At 43.5% G+C, this 25,700-nt stretch overlaps 1 protein-coding gene across 2 annotated transcripts in view; it reads left to right on the forward strand.

Annotated features, from left to right (window-relative positions):
• The first annotated feature begins 1,908 nt into the window (after positions 1-1,908).
• Positions 1,909-25,700, forward strand: part of LOC121573994 (disks large homolog 2) — a 324,395-nt gene continuing 300,603 nt past the window's right edge. The window contains exon 1 of one of the 2 annotated variants that reach the window (XM_045222647.1): positions 1,909-2,052. In XM_045222647.1, coding sequence (XP_045078582.1) covers positions 1,972-2,052 — 81 coding nt within the window. In that variant the 5' untranslated portion in view covers positions 1,909-1,971. Of the gene's footprint in view, positions 2,053-18,247; positions 18,613-25,700 lie in introns of those variants that run through there. The other variant, XM_041886461.2, reaches the window with a different exon arrangement.

Raw genomic sequence — 25,700 nt, forward strand, 5'->3', positions numbered from 1 at the left:
AGAAAATAATGTCATGGCTTTAGAAGCTTCTGATAGGCTAATTGACATAATTTGAGTAAATTGGAGGTATACCTGTGGATGTATTTCAAGGCCTACCTTCAAACTCATTGCCTCTTTGCTTGACATGATGAGAAAATCAAAATAAATCAGCCAAGACCTCAGAAAACATATTGTAGACCTCCACAAGTCGGGTTCATCCTTGGGAGCAATTTCCAAACGCCTGAAGGTACCACGTTCATATGTACAAACAATAGTACGCAAGTATAAACATCATAGGACCACGCAGCCATCATACCGCTCAGGAAGGAGACCCATTCTGTCTCCTAGAGATGAACGTACTTTGGTGCAAAAAATGCAAATCAATCCCAGAACAACAGCAAAGGACCTTGTGAAGATGCTGGAGGAAACAGGTACAAAAGTATCTATATCCACAGTCAAACGAGTCCTATATCGACATAACCTGAAAGGCCGCTCAGCAAGGAGGAAACCACTGATCCAAAACCGCCATAAAAAAGCCAGACTAGTGTTTGCAAATGCACATGGGGACAAAGATTGTACTTTTTGGAGACATGTCCTCTTGTCTGATGAAACAAAAATAGAAATGTTTGGCCATAATGACCATCGTTATGTTTGGAGGAAAAAGGGGATTGCTTGCAAGCCGAAGAACACCATCCCGACATTGAAGCACGGGGGTGGCAGCATATTGCTGTGGGGGTGCTTTGCTGCAGGAGGGACTGGTGCACTTCACAAAATAGATGGCATCATGAGGAAGGAAAATTATGTGGATATATTGAAGCAACATCTGAAGACATCAGTCAGGAAGTTAAAGCTTGGTCGCAAATGGGTCTTCCAAATGGACAATGACTCCAAGCATACTTCCAAAGTTGTGGCAAAATGGCTGAAGGACAACAAAGTCAAGGTATTGGAGTGGCCATCACAAAGCCCTGACCTCAATCCTATAGAAAATGTGTGGGCAGAACTGAAAAAGCGTGTGCGAGCAAGGAGGCCTACAAACCTAACTCAGTTACACCAGCTCTGTCAGGAGGAATGGGCCAAAATTCACCCAACTTATTGTGGGAAGCTTGAGGAAGGCTACCCGAAACGTTTGACCCAAATTAAACAATTTAAAGGCAATGCTACCAAATACTAATTGAGTGTATGTAAACTTCTGACCCACTGGGAATGTGATGAAATAAATAAAAGCTGAAATAAATCATTCTCTCTACTATTATTCTAACATTTCACATTCTTAAAATAAAGTGGTGATCCTAACTGACCTAAGACAGGGACGTTTTAGTAGGATCAAATGTCAGGAATTGTGAAAAACTGAGTTTATATTTATTTGGCTAAGGTGTATGTAAACTTATATACTTATGCACTGATACAACCCTGTAGAATAATGTAGTTTGTACTTTATAACTCAGGTTAAAGTGGCATTCAGTGAGAGTGAATTCCCAACATATGCAATGCAGATATCTAGAGCAAGTTAATAACTATTAATTTACTTGGGGACAGATGAACTGCATTGCACTACCACAGAGTTTGGAATTACTCAGCCTCTTTCCCTTAAAAGGTTTCCCAGATATACCTGAAAAGAGCATTTGGCGATATGTCAATGCTGTTCTTCGGCATCTAATATCAGTACCAGCGATTTAATTTCACAAATTGCCCCCATTTATTTTGGTCAATCGGCATGACCAATAAGGCAGTAATCATAGGTTTAATCCAAGACCCCCATTTGCATGTACATCTGAAACGCAGCATGTTGACGTACAGTAAATGAAAGTCTGCACACCGGAATTAGCAAAAGGCCTGTCGTGGCTGTTTTCATTCATATTTCATCTCAAGAGACATTTCTAAGTATTGTATAGGATCAAATGTGTATCCATCATGTGTTTCACAGATATCCAGGAGATCTATGAGGTGACGCTGCTGAACACCCAAAAGAGCTGTGAGCAGAAGCTGGAGGAGATGAACCACATGGCCGACAAGTGGGAGCAGACAGGCACGGGCTTCCCCACCACGGTGCTACAACATGCCTGCCCATCAGAGGTGAGCCTGATGGGACATCAGAGGAGTGGGCATAGAAATATAATGAATCCTGCCAGTCCACCCATTATGGGATCATTGACTTGAATAGGGAGGCCGTTTCTTCTCATTGTTGTTCTGTGGTAGTGGGCCTATTTCACCAAAGAGGAAGCCAGTTGACTTTTAAAAAACACTATGAAATAATAACACAATAAGATAACTGTTCTTCTGTATCTTAGTTTAAGCAGTAGCTGTGTGTGGGTAAAATCACCTGAGAAGCCAAGCCAGGGAAAAAAAGCAAAATTACAACCTATGTGTTGTGAAAATTGTTTTTTTTAAACTCTATAAGCTGTTAGTTCATATACCACTGTGATATACTGTATAGGCCTAAGGCTGAGACTATAAGAAGACAACAGTCACACAGTGGCAGAATATATTCAACCACAAGTTTGTTTCATCATAAAACCGGAGAGCAACATCTGTCTGGTGAAGTCCACAAAGCATATTGCATGTAACAAACAGTTACATGACCTACAGCATGGTCAAGCAAGGTAATGTTTTCGGACTACTACTATTGATTAAGAAACAACAGTGCATTACCGCAAGTCGCAAACAAAACAGGAGCTGCCTCCACTATTCCAGCACCATTTCAACATCAACATTTCAACATCATCAAATCACCTATGCTTAGTCTAGTACAGTGAAAACGTAAAGATACCAAAAACAAATTAGTCCAATCAACGTAAGCTAAATCTGACATGGCTGTCCATGGTACTGATTTCTCTTTGTGTGTGTGTGTGTGCACGTGCAAGTAAAGAAATTCCATTGCTATCCTCGTCTCTTTCATGTTGCCGAAACGGTCTATGACTGTCATACAGTACACGCTTTTAGTTTTTGTTGTCCTAGGCTACCTGGCTAAAATGCTTGCTCACTAGCCTAACTTTCATGGGCAACGATGAGCCGGTGTGGATCCGGTGTGGAGCAGCTGACTGGCTTGGTGCGGGGAGCAGGAACAGGCCGGACCGGGCTGACGACGCGCACCCCTGGCTTGGTGCGGGGAGCAGGAACAGGCCGGACCGGGCTGACGACGCGCACCACTGGCTTGGTGCGGGGAGCAGGAACAGGCCGGACCGGGCTGGCGACGCGCACCACTGGCTTGGTGCGGGGAGCAGGAACAGGCCGGACCGGGCTGGCGACGCGCACCACTGGCTTGGTGCGGGGAGCAGGAACAGGCCGGACCGGGCTGGCGACGCGCACCATTGGCTTGGTGCTGGGAGCAGGAACAGGCCGGACCGGGCTGGCGACGCGCACCACTAACTTAGTGCGGGGAATAGGAACGGGCCGGACCGTACTGGGAACACACACCACTGGCCTTGTGCGGGAAGCAGGAATGGGTCGGGCCGTACTGGGAACACGCACCACTGGCTTAGTGCGGGGATCAGGAACGGGCCGGACCGGACTGGTGACACACACCACTTGCTTAGTGCGAGGAGCGGGACTGGGTTTCCTCATAAACCTCCGCTCCCTCTGCTGCCTACTCAGTTCCTCTCGCCGTGCCTCTACACTCTCCTTCTCCCTTATCGCCTCCAGTAGCTCCTCCCTCTGACCAATTAACTCCTGCTCCCTCATGACCAATAGCCCCCGTAACCTGGTGGCCTCCTCTCCTATTCTGCAGATACGCCCTGTCGCTGCCTCCTGCTGCCTAGCCTGAGTACGGGGAGTTGGCTCTGCTCTACCTCTAGGCTCCGCCAACCTCCCTTCCAGCCCCCCAACCTGGTGGCCTCCTCTCCTAATCCGCCGATATGTCCTGTAGCTGCATCCAGCATCCCCGTCGTCCATGCCGTGTGCCCCCCCCAAAACATTTCTTGGGGTTGCCTCTCGCCTGTCCGACGACGGCACTGTTGGCGCCGTACCTCCTCTCTCGCCAGGGCCTTAACTTTTGCCCATGGCCCTCTGCCCGCGAACATGTCCTCCCAAGACCACCATTCGCCCACCTGGGACATCGCCAACTTCTCCAGTTCCTTACCCGGCGTTTGCTCCTGAACACGCTGCTTTCGTCCTGTTTTGGTGGGATCTTCTGTCACGATCGTTGTAAGAAGCAGACCAAGGCGCAGCGTGATATGCGTACATCTTTTAATGAGTACTATACACAATCAACAAAACAACAAAACGATACGTGAAGTCCTAGGTTAATACACCAACACAAACCTTACGGAACAAGATCCCACAATGAACTGTGCAAAACAGGCTGCCTAAGTATGGTTCCCAATCAGAGACAACGAGCCACAGCTGCCTCTGATTGGGAACCACCCCGGCCAACATAGAAATACACGAACTAGAACATGAACATAGAAAACACAACACAGACACTATACACCCTGGCTCAACTTTTAAGAGTCCCTAGAGCCAGGGCGTGACAATATAGGCCTATTCGATGCTGTTGGTTCATTGATTACAGAGTTAGCCTACACTTATAATGAATTTGTATTTGATTTTGAATAGCTTCATAATTGGGCATTTTTTATATTTTCATAATTAATAGGCTGACGCATTACCTTTAGCTACAGAATATCTCACCACCGTGCGTTTCCATCTCGTTCACTCTCTCGTTCATTCCTCTCTCAAGCGTGCAACGATAGGGGCTGTCAACAGTTTAATAAAATATGTTTCGTTGTGAAAACATGTCGGTATCGATGTTCCCGAAAATATTTCACTTGGTTTCCCAAAGTAATCACAGGGTAGCTGCAGGAACATGGTTGGAGAGCCCATGGCATACAGAGTTTGGGCGGAATATCACCTGTTGCGCAGCGAGAGGCTGCATTCTCCTCAAACAGTGGTTCATGCGTGAAGTGAAATAAGTGTTCTTATAAGCCCAGACATTTCTACAGTGCCTTCGGAAAGTATTCAGACCCCTTGACTTTTTTCACATTTTGTTAGGTTACAGCCTTATTCTAAAATTGATCAAATTGTTTTTTTTCCCCTCATCAATCTACACACAATACCCCATAATGACAAAGCAAAAGCAGGTTTTTAGAAAGGTTTGCTCATTTATGAAAAATGAATAAAAATGAAATTAGAAATGTACTTACAGTTCCAGTCAAAAGTTTGGACACACCTACTCATTCCAGGGTTTTTCTTTATTGTTACTATTTTCTACATTGTAGAATAATAGTGAAGACATCACAACTATGAAATAACACATATGGAATCATGTAGTAACCAAAAAAGTGTTAAACAAATCCAAATATATTTTATATTTGAGATTCTTCAAAGTAGCCCCCCTTTGCCTTGATGACAGCTTTGCACACTCTTGGCACTCTACCTACTGTAGTGTGTGTGTGTGTGTATTTAGAGCATCACATCACGTTGTCCATCTCATCTGCACCACAGATGCACCTCACTAGGGTGACTGAAGTGTACTCAAGTCAATCCACATGGTTAGATGCGTAATTCTATGGTAATTAGATGCTTGTGATGATTAAAGTGCCAGTACTTGACGATGCTGGAGGATGGAACTACCAGTAAAAGAAGTCACAGAAGACACTGGGCCTTATACAGTATGTTCTATTTAATGATGTGGTGCTACGCTACTGGCCTCTTGTTATTAAAGTGAAGATGTTCTTCGTTGTGTGATGGCTGGTGCATGCAAGCTTGCGCAGTTGTTTTGGTATGAACTGGCAATGCCAGAGTGATCCAGAATCTAATCACCCATCACTCAGGTCAACAGCAAGGGTTAAACATACAAGTGTAAAACATTGCCAGTCAACAGCAATGTTTTGGAGACCCACAGAGCTCGACATCAGCAGCTTCCTCACTGAGGGGCCAGAGGGGTTATTTATAAGGGAGACAACACCGAATGTTGACTTAAACTGTTGATGGTTAAACTGCCGTGGTTACACGTGGTCTGCGGTTGTGAGGCCGGTTGGACATACTGCCAAATTCTCTAAAACAATGTCGGAGGCGACTTATGGTAGATAAATTAACATTGCATGCTCCCTCAACATTTGAGATATCTGTGGCATTGTGTTGCGTGACAAAACTGCACATTTTAGAGTGGCCTTTTATTGTCCCCAGCACAAGGTGCACTTGTGTAAAGATCATGCTTTTTAATCAGCTTCTTGATATGCCACACCTGTCAGGTGGATGGATTATCTTGGCAAAGGATACATTCTCACTAACATTGATGTAAACAAATTTGTGCACAAAATTGAAGAGAAATAAGCTTTTTGTGCGTATGGAAAATTTCTGGAATATTTTATTTCAGCTCATGAAACATGGGACCAACACTTTACATGTTGCGTTTATATTTTTGATCAGTAGAATTACCTCCTCATCAAACTGTTGGGACAAAATACAGAAGATGTATGTATTGGTCCCATGATTCACAAACATTGGTCTACAGTACACAACATTTAAGGAGAATTGGCAATAGTTTATTCTATCCAATTATAGTAGATTCATATTGCAATATGAAATTCCTCATATTTTCATAGAAATCGGATAAAAAAGAAAAGGAAGCCCTAAAATAGAGGGGTAGAAAACACTTAACAGGAAAGGGTGGTCAGAGGAGTGAAGGTGTTTGCTGTAGCATGAGAAATTCTCTCTCTATCTCTCTCTCGCTCTCACTCTCGCTCTCGCTCTCTCTCTCTCTCTCTCTCTCTCTCTCTCTCTCTCTGCCTCTCTGCTGACGTTTGGCAACTCAAACCTTCAGCTCCCTCCACAGATTTTCTATGGGATTAAGGTCTGGAGACTGGCTAGGCCACTCCAGGACCTTAATGTGCTTCTTCTTGAGCCACTCCTTTGTTGCCTTGGCTGTGTGTTTTGGGTCATTGTCATGCTGGAATACCCATCCATTACCCATTTTCAATGCCCTGGCTGAGGGAAGGAGGTTCTCACCCAAGATTTGACGGTATGGCCCCGTCCATCATCCCTTTGATGCGGTGAAGTTGTCCTGACCCCTTAGCAGAAAAACACCCCCAAAGCATAATGTTTCCACCTCCATGTTTGACGGTGGGTATGGTGTTCTTGGGGTCATAGGCAGCATTCCTCCTCCTCCAAACACGGCGAGTTGAGTTCATGCCAAAGAGCTCGATTTTGGTCTCATCTGACCACAACACTTTCACCCAGTTCTCCTCTGAATCATTCAGATGTTCATTGGCAAACTTCAGACGGGCCTGTATATGTGCTTTCTTGAGCAGGGGGACCTTGCGGGTGCTGCAGGATTTCAGTCCTTCACGGCGTAGTGTGTTACCAATTGTTTTCTTGGTGACTATGGTCCCAGCTTCCTTGAGATCATTGACAAGATCCTCCCGTGTAGTTCTGGGCTGATTCCTCACCGTTCTCATGATCATTGCAACTCCACGAGGTGAGATCTTGCATGGAACCCCAGGCCGAGGGAGATTGACAGTTATTTTGTGTTTCTTCCATTTGCGAATAATCGCACCAACTGTTGTCACCTTCTCACCAAGCTGCTTGGCGATGGTCTTGTAGCCCATTCCAGCCTTGTGTAGGTCTACAATCTTGTCCCTGACATCCTTGGAGAGCTCTTTGGTCTTGGCCATGGTGGAGAGTTTGGAATCTGATTGATTGATTGCTTCTGTGGACAGGTGTATTTTATACAGGTAACAAACTGAGATTAGGAGCACTACCTTTAAGAGTGTGCTCCTAATCTCAGCTCGTTACCTGTATAAAAGACACCTGGGAGCCAGAAATCTTTCTGATTGAGAGGGGGTCAAATACTTTTTTCCCTCACTGTATAAAACATGAAATCACAAATTACCCAATAGCCTTGTCATAAAACATTAGTACAAATAAATAAACATTTTACAAGCCACAGGAGTGATCTGAGCAAAGGTGCAAATTAGCAAATAAAAATTACAATTCAGAAGAGAGCCCTAGTTTCATAGTCTGGCTAGAAGGAAGCTCAGTGAAGTAAATGAGATTATCCCTGCACAAGGGTGGGTGAAGTTGTCTGAGGGCTTGAGACAAGAATAAAGTGATTATATCATCTATCTACATAGAAACATAAGTAATGCTTGAAGGAACCATGTAGCTTGAAATGTACCATGTCACCATTTGGAGTTGCAATAATTATTTTGGATCCACCTTCTCGCCAGGCCCTTTTTTTAGCAAATCAAAGTTACTACCTGACAATAAATTCTGCACAATGCTCTACTGACGTACAGACCTGTTTTTATATAGGTGTGTTAGAGATAGGCTGTACAAAAGCCTGCACACTTCAGCCCTTATTATTGTCAATACCTGATCTCAAATGTATTCTACTTCAGACGTTGTCTCCATGTCATGCAAAGGCCATGGTCAAGGTCAAACACTAAAGTAGACTAAATACACACCTGAGTCACTCTCATGTCCTGAGTCCTGTATGCGTGTACCCACCGTGTCAGTTACACCTTTCATCAGAATTCATAATACCTCACCGACACGTATGGACGAGAGCTCAGCAAAGGTTCCCCTCCATAATGTAATCAGAGTCCCATCTTCTGAAAAGATTAGCCCCAGTAACCACCCACTCTGAGCTGTGTGGAGGGTGCTGCGATGTCCACAAATGAAAGCGGTAATCAAAGTGTTCTTCTGTGAAGAACTTCAACCGGAGGATCAATCGTTCTACAGGCAGCAGGTAAACACCAGAGTTAGAGTTAAATACAAGATACGAGAGACACTTATGATAACTCTGTAATCTTATCCCATCCTGGTGGCTATTATAGCCCTCAGAAGAGCAAAGCAGCGTCAATGGGCTGCACCTTAAGCTCTGACCATGTGAAAGTATTGATTCTTAATAGTCAGGCTAAGCGAGAAAGAGCCTGAGAATATATTTTGGTAGAGCAAGAAAGTCCAGAAAGAAAATGCCACGTAGAAATATGTTTAACCATTTATTCAGCAATAAATAATGCAAGTCTTGGCGATATAGGCTCTGCTCCTTCAGGGTAACTCACTGCCCGAGCAAAGCGTCCATATAAAATATAGCCTACGGGCAGTGAGTGTGGTAAGCTATACCAATCCCCCAAAACAGCAGAACCTTACACCAGACGACTATGTGTAGCTACGGCAGAAGCACCATTTAAATATTATCGAATGAACACCTAAAGTAATCGTATCATGTAAATGAATGCTAAGTAGAATGTTAACCATATGTGCATACTGAGTGACGTATAACTCCTATCTATGACTTGTGACGTACCGCCGGGTACCCTCGCTTGAGGCAAGATGATCTTCATCTTGGCACATGTGACTATCTGCCACATAGCAGTGTGAACCCAGCCACTCTAAAGAAGCACCGCCGGGTGCTATCACTGAACTATATTAGTAGCCTAATCATCTGTGGCCTACATGAAATATCTACTATAACAACCTAAGCAATAAGCACTCAGCCAACCACCTGAGCTAATATGCACTGAACTTCATTACGATAATGACCAAAGCAATGCTATTGACTGTGGGCTGAACGCCGACATAGCAAACTATATAAGGCATGGAACTCGCAGATGAACTCATTACTTTTGGTATTCAAAATCTCCTTGGCGTTTAATCGAATATAACGTCCGTAGGAAGCAGAGGACCACGCCCCATGATCTTCAGTGTGGATGCTGGGACAGATAGAGATGCTCGCAGAGGAGACGGAGCTGTGATGAAACCTGTATCTCGTCATTGGTTTGCCAGCATCAGTGATGAATAATGGATCGTCCGGCATGGCCAGTGGTCGCCATTGCAGGTAGCTTAACATAGAAGAGAGGACAGAAAGCAGTGTTAGTTTGAGTAATGATACCTGGCATACCTTTACCCTTCCTATTAGTTTGGGAATGCTTTACCAACACGGTGAACATGGGAGTGTCCATAATTAAATCAGAAAATTGTGAGTTCATGCAATGATTAAAGAGAAATGAATATGAAGTGTTTTCCCTACCTGTAAAAACCTGTAGAAAGCCATAAGACGACAGCCTCTAATAAAGTCATTGTAAGAGCCAAAACACCCTTCCCTTAATGTGAATCAATTTTTTGCATAGAGCGAGGGTGATAGGGAACCTTTGTAATTGCCTGAAGATTGCTCTTTTGAAGCCTATGAGGCGGAAAGAGCTGTCGTCTTGGTATATAAGGATATTTTGCCTATGCAAAATAGCTAATGGACCATGGGCTGACATAATCATGATAATATAGCAATACTGCAAGAACTCGGGTAGGTTTCACAATCTCTGAATAAATAAATTGTAACATCATAGCAGCAGAGGATCAGAGTGAAGCCAGGATCAATTGAGAAGCAGTAGCAGCGCCGATGCAGAATTGGGCGTCAATAGCTCAGACCTAGCCCGCAGCGCTGACGAAGGAACCAGAGCCATGATGAGTTCCAGTATCTTGTCGTTGGTTGCCAGCATCAATGTTGAACAGAGGTTCGCCAGGTGCTGCCCATGCTCAGCATGCAGGCAGCATAACATGAAAGAGAGGATAAAGCAGTGTTAATTCTGGTGATGGTGACAATGTTCCACATGTGAGAGTCCATAATGCAAACAGAACTTAAGAGATCATGCCAAATTAAAGGGAAGGAACATTTAGTGTATTTCAGACTGAAAATCCCCTAATGCCATCATATGGACCGCCTCTAGAAAAGCGTAATGTAAACCCAACACCGTTGCCTTAATTTGAACTCAAACTTGTGATACTCTGGTTTGCATGTTCGTTGCTTCCCCGTAGGCCATGAAGAGTAGGTAGACAGATGGATTCTTGAACAGACTGCATGCTGAAGGGTCCTGACGCCCAATATGAACTGAATCCTTGCTATTGGAGCATGATAAGGCGCACGATAAGGCCGACTGAAATTTGTATAGAAAAGGCATACGTGGTTATATAACAGAAGACATTGTACAGAGAGAAGACCATACAGTAGACTGCTGCAAAGCGGCACAGCTCAGCCATGACATACCATCACATAGCAAAAACATACAGTATTACTAACAAACCCCCAAAACCGCAACTAAACGTTAGCTATGTACCCACCTTCTCTAAATAGCCTAATGTCCTACTGAAATGCTCAGCAGTAGCTGATGCATCTGCAGCATGCACAGTCTGCACAGTAAGAGTGACCTGATAATCAAAATGTAGACCTACAAATAGTCCACTTGAGCTGAAGGCTAATGTCTAACGGTATAACCGGTAAGCCATGAGAGAAGAATAAATGATGACCTGTTAACGAGAGAAATAGACCCCATAGATTACTAGATAAGACTGCATACAGTGCCTTCGGAAAGGAGTCAGACCCCTTGACTTTTTCCACATTTTGTTACATTACAGCCTTATTCTAAAATGGATTGAATTAAAAATATGTCCTTAGCAATCTACACACAATACCCCATAATGACAAAAAAAAAATGTTTGTTTTAAATGTATAAAAAGATTAAAACAGAAATGCCGTATTTACATAAGCATTCAGACCCTTTGCTATGAGACTTGAAATTGAGCTCAGGTGCATTTTAGTTTACATTGATCATCCTTGAGATGTTTCTACAACTTGGAGTCCATCTGTGGTAAATTCAATTGATTGGACATGATTTGGAAAGGCACACACCTGTCTCTATATAAGGTCCCACAGTTGACAGTGCATGTCAGAGCAAAAACCAAGCCATGAGATCGAAGGAATTGTCCGTAGAGCTCAGAGACAGGATTGTGTCGAGGCACAGATCTGGCGAAGGGTACCAAAACATTTCTGCAGCATTGAAGGTCCCCAAGAATACAGTGGCCTCCATCATTCTTAAATGGAAGAAGTTTTGAACCACCAAGACTCTTCCTAGAGCTGGCCACCCGGCCAAACTGAGCAATCGGGGCAGAAGCGCCTTGATCAGGGAGGTGACCAAGAACCCGATGGTCACTCTGACAGAGCTCCAGAGTTCCTCTCTGGAGATGGGAGAACCTTCCAGAAAGACAACCATCTCTGCAGCACTCCACCAATCAGGCCTTTATGGTAGAGTGGCTAGACTGAAGCCACTCCTCTGTAAAAGGCACGTCAGCCCGCTTGGAGTTTGCTAAAAGGCACCTAAAGACTCAGACCATGACAAACAAGATTCTCTGGTCTGATGAAACCAAGATTCAACTCTTTGGCCTGAATGCCAAACGTCATGTCTGGAGGAAACCTGGCACCACCCCTACGGTGAAGCATGTGAAGCACCACCCCTACGGTGAAGCATACGAACCCCGTGGCTCTAAACATCTAGGGTGGATGGACATGAGACCCGTAACATAAATTCATGTAAATTATAAGTGTGGCATGGAATAGTGAGAACAAATAAGACACAACTACCATGAACTACCGTCAAACACAAAGTGTTTATTTATGAACACACGGTAAGGGTTTGGGGAAAAGGGCTGAGCAGGACCCAAGAAATGAAACAATAGTGTAAAACCCCCTAAACTGATCTAGCCTGCCTAAAGAACCGCTAGGCTACTGCTACCATACAAAAATACAGTGGGTGGTCCGCTCAGGTCTAACTGGTGTTTATAGACAGATTTCTTCCTACGGGTAATGTACGCCCAAGGGCAACTAGCTTAAACCCCCCTTTTCCCAAAAAACACACAAAACTACTAAACAGGATACTCAGCAATTAAATAAGTACACCGGATACAACAGTATCCACACTCAGGTAAAGAAATATATTATAATAATGTTACCAATAGGGTAACCAACAACTTAGTGCGTACACAACACACAGGACACCACCGTGTCCATACTCACATATGGCAAAAAGTCTCTCTTCTGGTGGTAGGTGCGGGAAATGCGCTTATAGCTGAGACCTTGGCATCTACAGGGCGCACCTGACCATGGCCGACCTGTTTACCAAGATAAGTAACAGTAGCCTTCCCAAACTCGCACTTTGCTAAGTTCAGGGTTAGAGAAGCGGTTGCTAGACGTTCACACACTACCCTTAGAGTGTTAACATGATCAGACCACTCAGTTGAATAAATGACCAGATCATCAAAGTAAGCACTACAATTAGGAACTCCAGCCAATACTGTGTTAACCAGGCGTTGGAAAGTGGCTGGTGCGTTCCGCATCCCAAATGCCATGACAGCATATTGTAGGAAGTGATCTGGGGTCACAAATGCAGAGATGTCGGAGGCACGTGGGGTTAACGGCACCTGCCAGTAACCTTTTAGAAGATCTAATTTGGTTACATAGGTAGCAGCACCAACAGTATCAATACAGTCATCCAGTCTGGGTAACGGGAACGAGTCGGGCACTGTGACAGCATTGACTTTCCGATAGTCCGTACATGATCCGGATGTCCCATCAGGTTTAGGAACCAGAATGCACGGAGAACTCCAAGGACTTGAACTTGGCATAGCCAGGTTATTCTCCAGCAAATAACCGACCTCACCCCTCATTATCTTTCTCTTAGCGAGCGTTGACACGATAAGGATGTTGCTTGATAGGTGCAGCGTTTCCAACATTAATGTCATGTTCTAACACATTTGTACATGTAGGAACATCATTAAAAAGACATGGAAAGCTGTGTAATAGTCTCACAATATCATCTGACTGTCTGTCCGTTAAATGAATCAGGCTTGACGGGAGAGACAGCAGCATCTCTGAATTGGGCAATCTAGCACACTGCTGCTGAGTATTGCGCAACTCCAAACCATCTCCGTCCACATCATTAACATGACCTCCCACTACAGCCGTAGCAGCAACAGAGACAGCCGACTCGGCCAGTTTCTCTGGACTGTCTACCTGAGTAACGGGTCTGTTGTGGTATGTCTTCAACATGTTAACGTGGCACACACGAGATTGGCGTTTTCTATCAGGAGTCTGTATCACATAGTCAGTTTCAGTTAGTTTCTTTTCAATGACATAAGGACCAGCGAAACATGTGGGGATGTTTTTTTCAGCGGCAGGGACTGGGAGATCAGTCACGATCGAGGCAAAGATGACAGAGCAAACTACAGAGATCCTTGATGAAAACCTGCTCCAGAGCGCTCAGGACCTCAGACTGGAGCGAAAGACAACGACCCTAAGCACACAGCCAAGACAATGCAGAGGTGGCTTCGGGATAAGTCTCTGAATGCCCTTGAGTGGCCCGGCCAGAGCCCAGTCAAGGGGCCTGAATACTTTCCGAAGGCACTGTATAAGAGTGTCTGAATAAGCTCTAACAGACCTTGCCATAAGAGGCAATGAATGCTTGATCGCCAATACTTATTGCCTTGTGGGTGTTTGGCAAGCCCAACACATGCTAGATAATGCTAGTAACAGCTCATCCAACACGCTGAAACTATAGCAAGCCTTGAATAGTCATCGCACAAATATACGCATCAGCTTCCCCACTAAGGTCAAGGGTGAACACTTAAAATCTGAGGAAGAAAGATTAGGCAGAAGTATCCATTTAAAATGAGGCTGTACTCCTGTGAATATAACTAGTGATGAAAAGACCCAGTAATGTTTAGCCGACGACAGACTAACGCCATTCGAGTAGCACAAGATATCACGCTGCTTGACTGCTGAACAGGGTAGCATGTAGCACCCACACATTTGGACCAGCACAAGTTGGTAGATATGAGTCACGCTCAGTGAGCTGCATCAGGGTATAAGATGCCTCCATACGCTCTATGTACAAGCATGCATGATAACGCACATAAACTTGCTTACTACTATCATAAAATGATGTGCCATCATACTAAAATGCTCCAGCAGATGCTGTGGAAGGGATAGCTAGTGTTGCCCTCGAACACTGTGTGCTCTTGTAATAATAGAAACCATGCCATAACACTATGTGCAGATGATACAGAACATACAGCCATGAATAACACAACATGTCATATATATATACTGTGTGTAGAAAATGAAGCAAAGAATATCAGCTAACACCTGAATGTGCGAGCATTCACCACAGCATTAAGAGTTGCAGCCGAAACGCATAATAGAACTAGTATGTAAGACATGAAAATAACAAAATGCACAGCAAATGAATTAATACCAGTACATGATGACTAGAATGAAGTGATCGCTACAATAGCATATGATAGAATAATACCAGTCACTAGAATAATACTACTAGAATGCAAGATGGACTGCCAGGGAGGACCATCTATGTAAAATGCATGACACATGATTAGACATGCTAATAAACATCCTAAATCTGCTGCTGCAAATAAGAAAAAGTCAATATAACTACGTTGACTGAAATGATACCGTAAATGTATGCTAATAGTGTGACTCGTGCAACAAATATGCACTAATGAACGCAGATACTCTGATTGTTCAGAACAGAAACCAGCAGGGGTGTAGCTATACAAGCGCGATAATCCAGACCAGTCTGCAAGTTAAGTTGAATGTGTTTTACACTGAACAAAAATATAAACGCAACATGTAAAGTGTTGGTCCCATGTTTCATGAGCAGAAATAAAAGATCCCAGAAATTTTACATATTCACAATAGGCTTATTTCTTTAAATGTTTTGGCACAAATTTGTTTACATCCCTGTTAGTTTTGTCACACAACACAATGCTACAGATGTCTCAAGTTTTGAGGGAGCTTGCAATTGGCATGCTGACTGCAGGAATGTCCACCAGAGCTGTTGCCATAGAATTGAATGTTAATGTCTTTACCTTAAGCCGTTTCCAACGGCGTTTTAGAGAATTTGGCAGTACGTCCAACCGGCCTCACAATCGCAGACCACGTGTATGGCGTCGTGTGGGCGAGCAGTTTGCTGATGTCAACGTTGTGCCCCATGGTGACGGTGGGGGTTATGGTATGGGCAGTTATAAGCTACGGACAACGAACATAATTACATTTAATCCATGGTAATTTGAATGCAGAGAGATACCGTGACAAGATCCTGAGGCCCATTGTCGTGCCATTCATCCGCCACCATCATCTCATGTGTCAGCATGATAATGCACGGCCCCATGTCGCAAGGATCTGTACACAATTCCTGGAAGCTGAAAATGTCCCAGTTCTTCCATGGCTTGCATACTCACCAGACATGTCACCCATTGAGCATGTTTTGGATGCTCTGGATTGACGTGTACGACAGCGTGTTCCAGTTCCCACCAATATCCATCAACTTCGCACAGCCATTAAAGAGGAGTGGGACAACATTCCACAGGCCACAATCAACAGCCTGATCATTTCTATGCGAAGGAGATGTGTCGCGCTGCATGAGGCAAATGGTGGTCACACCAGATACTGACTGGTTTTCTGATCCACGGCCCTACCAATTTTTTTTAAGGTATCTGTGACCAACAGATGCATATCTGTATTCCCAGTCATGTGTAATCCATAGATTAGGGCCTAATTAATTTATTTCAATTGACTGATTTCCTTTGCATGTTGCGTTCATATTTTTGTTCAGTATATCTTAAACTGTGTAAGGGAATAGGGTTCCATGAATAATAACCATAGTCGTAATGATTTGTCCAACATTTAAGGTGTGTCTGCCGGCGCAAGTCACTACTATGACTGGGATGACCCGTAAAATATAGCCATCACTGGTAGTATGCATACTTCCAGCCTTCTCATGAGCTGCGCAGTGAAAACTACTATTGATATTGATGCTGCACTAAATGATAAACGTCTGCATAAGACTGAAATACTACCGAACCACCATGATAACACCACACCGGGTATTGGGAACAAAGGAGTAGCTATCTGATAGGCTACTCCCGAGGCTAATTCTACTTAGCTAGCTAGTTTGTAGCCGCTTTTGACTAACAACAGTAGAGCAGCAACATGGTTGATCCTTGCAATCAGTGACATCCCTGCAGTAGCCGAATATTGCAACATGAGCATATTGAACGACGTGGACGAGGTTCAAACACGGCTAGCGAGCATTTACAAAGAAAATATTATTTCAGAACACAGCACCATAGCGAGAAACATCAAGAAACACAGCAGCATCGATGCAGCGCAAGAAGCCAGCGCATAGTACCAGCAAACGCAGCAGAATGAAAGAGCAGATCTGTAAAGCTTCAATACCCACCCAATAAGGTAGGTGGGATTGATACTAGCCTCTAATTGGTACCATCTCAGCTGATGCGTCAGCTGAGGTGGGGCACACAGGTTTCCTTTCTGAACTGGCTCCGCTTAATTTCTGAATCATGTTTCGAGGAGAACTGCCAGATGTCATTTTAGAGTGCTGTTAGTTTGCAAATGTGTTGCTTGTTTTAAGTACAGTAATCCAATTATTCAAATGATTTCTAACTAGGAGTAGACACAGTTTACTAATTTCTCTGCATTGGGCTTGTTAGCTAAGCTCTTTGGGCCTTATAGCATGTTGATTATAGCATTTTAGGAGCTGCAATTCCTCTCATCCTTTCATAAATGTATTTTAGTTTTAGACACAGCCCATCTAAGTATATATCATGGCAATAGTAATGTATGTAAAGGTAATGCCTTTTCTTGGTGACTGTCTGGCTAGTTAATATGAATCTCATAAGAGTTGCAATAATGAGTCAAGATGAACACGCATGGATTCTTCTTCTCCTGTTTTTTTGAGAGAAGTGTTTCGTAACTCAAGAGTTATTGGGTCTCCATCAGGGACAGCCAGTGTGTGGGCTTCAAGGGGGAAAAAATGGGCCGGTGTGTTCAACTGCCTGGGCCGATTTCTGGTCCCAGTCCGTCCCTGGTATCCATTGTGTGTTGTGGGCAGCCTCCTCTGAAGGGCCATGTTGCTGCATATTAAGAAAGACAAATGCTGTGAGCTATGAGCTGCTTCTCTCTGTTGGACATTTCACACACTTTCAGCTGCATTTCCAGAACAATTTTATGATCTTGGTTAAAAAAATATATCAGGGCTTGTAAGTAGAGTTTTGTATTACCATAAACAGAGTGGACTTTTGTATTTTACAGTAAAACGAGTAGTGTTATATTTTACAGTAAAACGACTAAACGGCAAAGCAATCATTATTTTTTGTATTGGTGATTCAACCAAATGTTCTCATTGAATTTCACAATAAATTCCACTTTGTCCATAATGGACACGCAACTACTCAGACATTGCTGGCCGGTTTAATAAACTTGCCTATTGTTTTAAAAATCACGTCAGCCCACTGAGCTAAAGCCTAGGCCAAAACAGGTGTGTTCAATTTTACTCGTCATAGTCTTGCAGCCCACACACACACACACTGAAATGCTGTTGCTCCGTCTCAGCTGTGCATCAGCATCACCACGGCTCTCTTCCTCCGCTCTTTTCCCTTTCCACACTGTCGCTGTCGTTTGGAAAGCAGAGGAGGAGAGGAGAGGAGAGGGAGCAGGTTCTCAGGTTGGAGGGGGCCAAGCCTGTGGCTCGCTGGCCAGCAAGACCATGCGTTTGTACGTGTGCTGGACTTTCAGATTGCGATAGGATCATGAATGCCTTCAGCATTGTGGAGGAGGACTCTAGTTTCTCAGAGGGGGCCCACTTCCAGTAGCGGCTATCTGTATGCCTTCTCTCCCGTGGCGGCTTACTCCTCTTCTCCCCCACCCCCTCTTTTTTTCTTTCTTCTTCTCCCCCTCCTTTCCATCTCACTAATTTTGTGGCGGCGATGAATTCAAGCATAAGTTGAGTTTTTCTGCCCGCAATGGATTGTCTTTGCATTGTCACAACTAAGGTAAGAGCAGCAGTGCCAGTGATAGAGACATAATGAGAGAGAGCGAGAACAAGAGAGGGATGCAGCGAGAACAGGAGGGAAGAAGCTCTGGCTGTCTGTCCTCCAGCGTTGGTTGATTTGCATATTTCAGCTGTCTGCTCAAGGAGTGTGTGTTTTGTGTGCGTGTGTGATGGCCAGTGGTTCATCCTTTCATGTTTAAGTATTTTTTATTAATTTTTTCCCCCTCCAAGTTGTGTGTGTGTGTCCATCTGTCCACAGCAATCTTGAACAGTTAACAGGCTTAAAGCTTGCTGGGGAGCGACAGCACCTCTATTGAGATGTCACACTACTAGAACTTGTCGGAAACTTCAGGCAGTCCTCCGCTGCTGCATTCAGAGAGATAATGATACTCTTTGTTGTGAGGTCCGGAACATCCTTATTGATCAGGAGCTAAACAATAGCTTATAGCATAGCTGGGCTGCATATGGGATCAATTAAGGGGAAGCCTCTTTCCCAGCTGTCCACAATTAGCAGTAGAGTACAGTATCACTTTGGTTATTTGAAAGCAACGGTTTATTGAGGACATGCACATCCTCTTTCTCTCTTATTTTTGTTTGTTGTAAGAGACCAACAGACTGACCAAGTAATCGGTCTGACAAATGAGAACAATTTTGACTGTGTTAATGGTTTTTATCTTTTTATAATTTTGTCTTGGCAGAAGTGTGAAAGTGGTAGTGAAGGTTTGTTTTTGGGCAGGAAGGAATACCAGGTGTAAGACCTCCTTTGGTGTAGGGTGGAGTTTCCCCTAGATGCTGGTCTTGGGTCAGTTTTGCTTTTCCCCCACTAATGTTTAAGGTTAGGATTGGGAGATCCTAGATCCGAGATCCTAGGGAAAAAGTAATTCCAGAGCACCTGCTTTGCAGTCGTTCTCATAAAAAGTTAAGTTTGACTGAATTGTAATGACTAATCATGGAATCCAAGGAAGCCTCATAAGACCCTAAAAACAACTGTCACTGGTAGAGCTTTTCCCTCCATCTGGGATGACACAAGTAACATCAAGGTATTGTTCATTGGGTACCAAAAGTGTGTAGTATAGTATTCTACAGTATACTACAGTTTACTATATAATTCTGTTGTAAGTACTGTAGTATTTTATAGGAAACTGTAGTATTTTTTCATGTGGGTGTCCTCTCATGTGTCAGACTCAGGCCTGCAGTGTGGAGCTTATTAGCAGTCTCGTTCTAGATGCGGAAGTATCAAGCTCTCCCTGGTCTGAGGAGTTGACATTCGAATTCTATTCGGCTGCTGTGCTAGAAATAGCATCTGTGTCATGCATGATATAACAGTGCTTCTATTGAGAAGCGATTGTCACAGGAAAGTATGACCACAATTAAAACAATTATGGTGATTATCGTTATATTATTTGTAATGAACAACAACATCGTTGACTGTGAGTGTGTAAATCTATTTGTATTCCTTTCAGTAGGGAGATTTGAATTCATAAACTAAACAACAATTGCGTAGTTTGGTTTCATATACTACACAATTCAATTTCCTTTCAAAATACTTTATTTGTCCCACAAGGGGTAATTGTGTATGCAGCAGTGCAACCAATAACATTTAAATTTAAATTTTAGTCATTTTAGCAGACGCTCTTATCCAGAGTGACTTACTATGTACTTAAGCCATGACCACAAAAACAATGAGGTAAGTTATTAAAAACATGATCAGCCAGTGGTTACTTGAGGAAAGTAAAAACAGATGTACGCAAGTATAAATATAAAGTGACTAAGTGACCAGGTAAGAGCTCATTTTGTGCAGAGCAGTGTTTATCAGTTCTCATTGACCAGAGGGGTATACTAGTAGGATGGAGTTAGCCAGCTAACATGCCTAAATATTCTGATATAACCTTTCAGTTTTTAGAAAGATAAGTTTGAAATGGTCTAATTGATTCAACAAACGAAAACACATATCTAAGTTGGGCTTTTTTAATTAACCAGAAAATCAGTAGATATTTCTGGTTGCTTATCAAAGTAAGCTGGCTAACTAATTGATCCTATTTTGTAGTATACCCCTCAGTTTAATTAATATCTATTTATTTGTCAATTGCACACAAGGTCCAACCAAAATGTGACTTTGGATATGTGCGGGGGGCTGCCACACTGGGCGTCCAGGGAGCTGTTGTGGGGGGTTAAGTGCCTTGCTCAATGGCACTACAGCAGGCAATGGCATCTAGGATTTGATACCAGCAACCCTCCGGGTGCCAGCTCACTTCCCGCCAGATTTGTCCTGTCGGACCCGGGATTCGAACTAGCAACCCTGCGGCTGCTGGCTTTCTTACCGCTAGGCTACCTGCCACCCCTTGATGGCATCAGGTACAAAACAGGTAAAAAATTGTGTTTGCGATGTGAAACAAAAATTGAAATGTACACAATCTTTCATGCTACAAGGGAAGATTTCTGATTTACTTCGTGAGCCCACTTCCTAGTTTTGAGTTGGACCCTTACTGTAGTCTATCATCCACAGGAAAGGGGGTTATCCCATTTCAATGAAATACAAAAGTGTAATTATTTTGTTGACAGGCCACAGGCAGATTTGTAGCTCACTTTGCAGCCTGGCATGCCTCAGACAGTGGACTCTGTCCCTGGGAAATGGAGAGTCTGATTTTTATCTTGGGTCTGAGACAGTGAGGCCTGGGGAACCGGTGGGAGTCCCAGATCGAACCCCCCCCCAGTTCACCTGAGCTATTAAGACTCCAAGGCCATTAAATTCCAATACCCATATTTCTGCTCTCAGTTTTGTTAGCTAGCGCTACCACTAGCCTTTTGGTTTTGGTTTGTCGTGGGCAGTTCCTGAATCTGGTCTTATTCACTATTCCTTTTTTTTGTTACGCTGACTCCTTTTGGAAAGTTACATTTTGGATCTAATTCGCTAATGGCATTAGCTTGCTGTGCTGCTTGTGACCATGGCAGAGGTGGGTTGGCATTTCGTTTATCATGTGAAGGTGAGTGCGAGGGACTACTAATCGAATCTGATGACTGATTGTGTGGGGAGGCAGTTCAACTCTGGCCCACACACAAAGAACTCATTTGTGTCCACACAATGCGATGAGATTCCCTAACTATTGAAAATGCTATCCATTCGGCTTTTGCCAATGTTATCCGACATGTTGTGTGAGAACCGATTGCATGACAATGACAGATTTATTGACTATGGCCAGCAAACAATGGACTGACATAGCCAGGGGTACGAAGAAGCTGCTTCAGCTTTCCAAAAGGAATGGACAGAATGCTAATTCAGACAATATTGTGTGCTCTGCGTGTCTGGATATTGAGCTAACCCCAAAGTAATGGTTGCTACTAGCACACACCACTATCGCTAGGGATTCTACATCGGCCACAACCCCCTTCCCAGTTTTAAGCATACGCAGTGTAATGATATGCAATTTTCATTCCACAGGCATATTATGTAATGATAGTGAGGCACGTTGAGTGCAGAGCTGTAACAGAGAAAGAGAGAGAAACAGAGAGAGGAAGAGAGCACTCCTACACTACAGTGTGTTGATTCTCCACGACTGTTGCGTTTTTAGACCGACTCTCCATTCTCTAAGTGGTGATGCAATGCATAGGACGCATCTCCATGCGAGGGTTCCCACACACAAGGGGGCCTGGTGGAACATATAGTAGCAACTACGGGTCATGTGTGTAGGAACAGGAGCTCATATAGATTTTTCTCCCTGCTGTAAGTTATTTGAATGTTCTAATGCCTACGCAAGGATGTGGTAGACGTGATTTACAGCTTAACATACTGTCAGTGGAGGACTGTCTTTTGTATGGCAGGGACTGGCACGATATAACATTTGTTGTCAGTAATGCCAAGATCTAAAAGTGTATTTAAATACATACGAGACGGGATGAAATCCCCAGACTAGCAATTTAGACCAGTGTGATTAATGGTCCTGATTGCATGTGCAAACATAGCGTGACAGAAGGTTGGGCCGCTGACAAATCCAGATTAGAATCCTAATTCAGCGGGGGAATTTCCATCTGACTTGCAGCAAGACTTCGTAGAGAACTCCATTCTACATACTACTGTACTCAATTGTCCTGCGTCAGACCTATAAAAATGTACCTAGACGGTCTAACATTCAAAGTATGTGTTACAGATTTTGTTTAACCAATAATTGACCTAGTCACAATTTTTTAAAAATTTTATTTATTTATTTATTTAACCTTTATTTAACCAGGTAAGCCAGTTAAATGTGAATGAAAATGTGTTGTCCGCAATGTCTTTGATGCTGCCAATGACGCCCCCCCCCAATCCCCCCTCAGTTACTTACATTGTTTGGAGCTTGGTCAAGTGGTAACACTTGGCAGAATGCACACGTTGCCCCAATGGTTGTGGGTTTGATCCCCACCTCCGGCTTTCCTGCTTTTCCTCCTCCTAACCAGTACCCCCCCATCTATTCTAATGTCAAGGAGGGTGTAATTCCACTCGAATTCAAAAATAGATAAACAAATATTTATATTGTAAGTCGCTTTAAGCAACATTTACCAGAATAATTGTATCATAAAAAATTGGGTAATTACATAGAGTTAAAAATAGGCTATTTGTAATTATTGTCTGTTCTCAATCTCTTTGCTTTGTCTCTGGGGAATGCCTCAACTTTAATTAAAATAATTTCAGAATTGATACATAGTCATTCTGTGAGTTCAGCGTAGCATTTCAACATTTCAAATATGTGTTAATAGTTTATACATTGTTTATTAATGCTTATTCATGATTATAAAGTGTTACCCACTAATCACCCTGATTCATCATCCTAGTCGTAGTGCAATAATGTGGTTGGGTTTCTCTGCAGTCAGATAAGAGTAGCCCTGTGAGACCTGGCTTACAGCAAGATGCTAGCTAGCTGTTTAATATCTGAATGGAATATTCATGAACCTCCAGGCTGCTATCATGTCTAATTGGAGCCTTGCATCCACTGCCCTCTAACAGCAAGGCTGTGTACCAAATGGCACCCTATTCCCTATATAGTGCACAACTTTTGATCAGGGCCCAAATGGCAAATAGTGAATAGTTAGCAATTTGGGATGCAAGACAAGCCATGCAACAGAACACAGAGAGACAAGGGGACAAGTGGAGATATAGGGACAGATGGGAGGGAGTGAGATGGGGAGATTGAAAGAAGAAGATGGAAGAATGGATGGATGGATGGATGGGTGGGTAGAGGGAGGAAGAGATGGGTTGATGGAGAGAGACCAATTGGTTCAATAACCTCCTTACACCAACCTGAGCTCCAGATAAAACCGTGTCCAGGACATGACTTGCACAGGATACCACAGGCACACACACAGCCTCTATACCTCTAGGGCAGGTGTTTTCATCCGCAGTCCTCAAGGGCCACAGTGTCTGCTTCTTTTGATCCTTACCTTTAATCGGTGACTGACTTAGCCCTTGGAAACCTTGTGAGTGGATTCGTTCTCTGTTATCCTGGTTATGAGAAACAATCCCAACATTCCTCTTGTACTTTCATTGAGGGATGGCCTAAGCCTATGTAGCCCAAGTTTGGCCTCTAAATCCAATGATTGCTGGAGAATAACTAGGCCATTTCTTGCCATGTGGCTGATGCTTTTAGTCTCCCTCATGGAGAGAAATTGAGTCAGGTCAGTGGGGAAGCTCAAACTACCCAGAGCATTGATGTTCCAGAGTGTTCTAGGAGGACATGTTCTGACAGACTGAAAATAAACAATTAGCATAGCAAATTGCTCAGGCTTCACAGTGCGTTGTTTGTGTGCTTGATCGTAATGATTTAGAGGGACTAGCGCAGGAGTGTCTTTGTGTGCTCAAGACAGATCAAGGTAGACTGTTGTTCTAGCAATTAGCAACTTCGATGGGAACAAATCAAATTGATGCTTAAAAGTCACAGTAGTTGACGTAGGATGTGTTCGCCACACATCTGCTTTTAGAGTCTTGCTTTAGGTTGAAGCAATGTCTAAGGCACTGCATCTCAGTGCTTGAGGCGTCACTACAGACCCCCTGGTTCGATTCCTCCAGGCTGTATCACAACCGGCCGTGATTGGGAGTCCCATAGGGCGGCACACAGTTGGCCCAGCATCGTCCGGGTTTGGCCGGTGTAGGCCGTCATTGAAAATAAGAATTTGTTCTTAACTGACTTGCCTAGTTAAATAAAGGTTAAATAAAAGAAAAAATATATATATATTGCGTTGTGGGCCTGTGTTTCCCCACCATCTTTAGACCACTGGCTGCTTATAGAATAGATGGTCATTGGGCATATAGCAAGCGCTTTTATCGAAAGCGACCAGGATTCAATCCGATCGAGCTTTGTCTGCAATGCACGTTTTAAATGCAACGTTCCCACGTTCGCGGAAGCCACATTCACGGTCACGCTGCATATGTTGGCTCAATTGGAAATTACCTTTTAAAGGGCACATTGTCCAAATCCGCAATCGGATTGAATTAAAGTTAACTAAAGTTAATGACAAAACACACCATGCCAGCGAACGGTTAAAAGCAGCGCTTGGCACATCGCAGCCTGTTACATCGCTGCCAGTGGAGGGAGAAGAAGAAAGGATGAGAGCATAGAGAGAGGGAGAGAGAATTTCTATCTGATCCAAGGATCAACATGGCCATCTCTATACTTTCTACTAAACCGTTGTAAACCGTTTTTAAAACCCTGCAATAGACTAGCATCCTGTGTACTTGTACATCAATCTGCCTCACGCTACAGAAACAGGATGGGTCCTTCTGGCTTGGACAAGGCTACTTACTTTATTGTAAACAAAATAACTGAAAAGGCCATTGACAAATGAGGACAAAATAAACCTGAAGACATAATACACCTACTCAATTGTGGATAAATCGGATTAGATAGCAATTTGAGACTTTATTAGCTTACAGTATAAATGTATATAGTGTTTGAATCAAATGTGCAGAGAATAGTAGCTCTTACTGAACTCATAGCTTATTGAGTAACTTTAGAGCTAATCTCTATGGCCATGTTTGAGAGCATCAAATATGTGATGCATTGTGGGTAAATTGTGACTGACTGACTGCTCTAAAAATAATAATGAGCAGTTATTTATGAT

The sequence above is a fragment of the Coregonus clupeaformis genome, chromosome 9, assembly GCF_020615455.1.
Source record: "Coregonus clupeaformis isolate EN_2021a chromosome 9, ASM2061545v1, whole genome shotgun sequence".
In the NCBI taxonomy this organism is placed as follows: domain Eukaryota; kingdom Metazoa; phylum Chordata; class Actinopteri; order Salmoniformes; family Salmonidae; genus Coregonus; species Coregonus clupeaformis.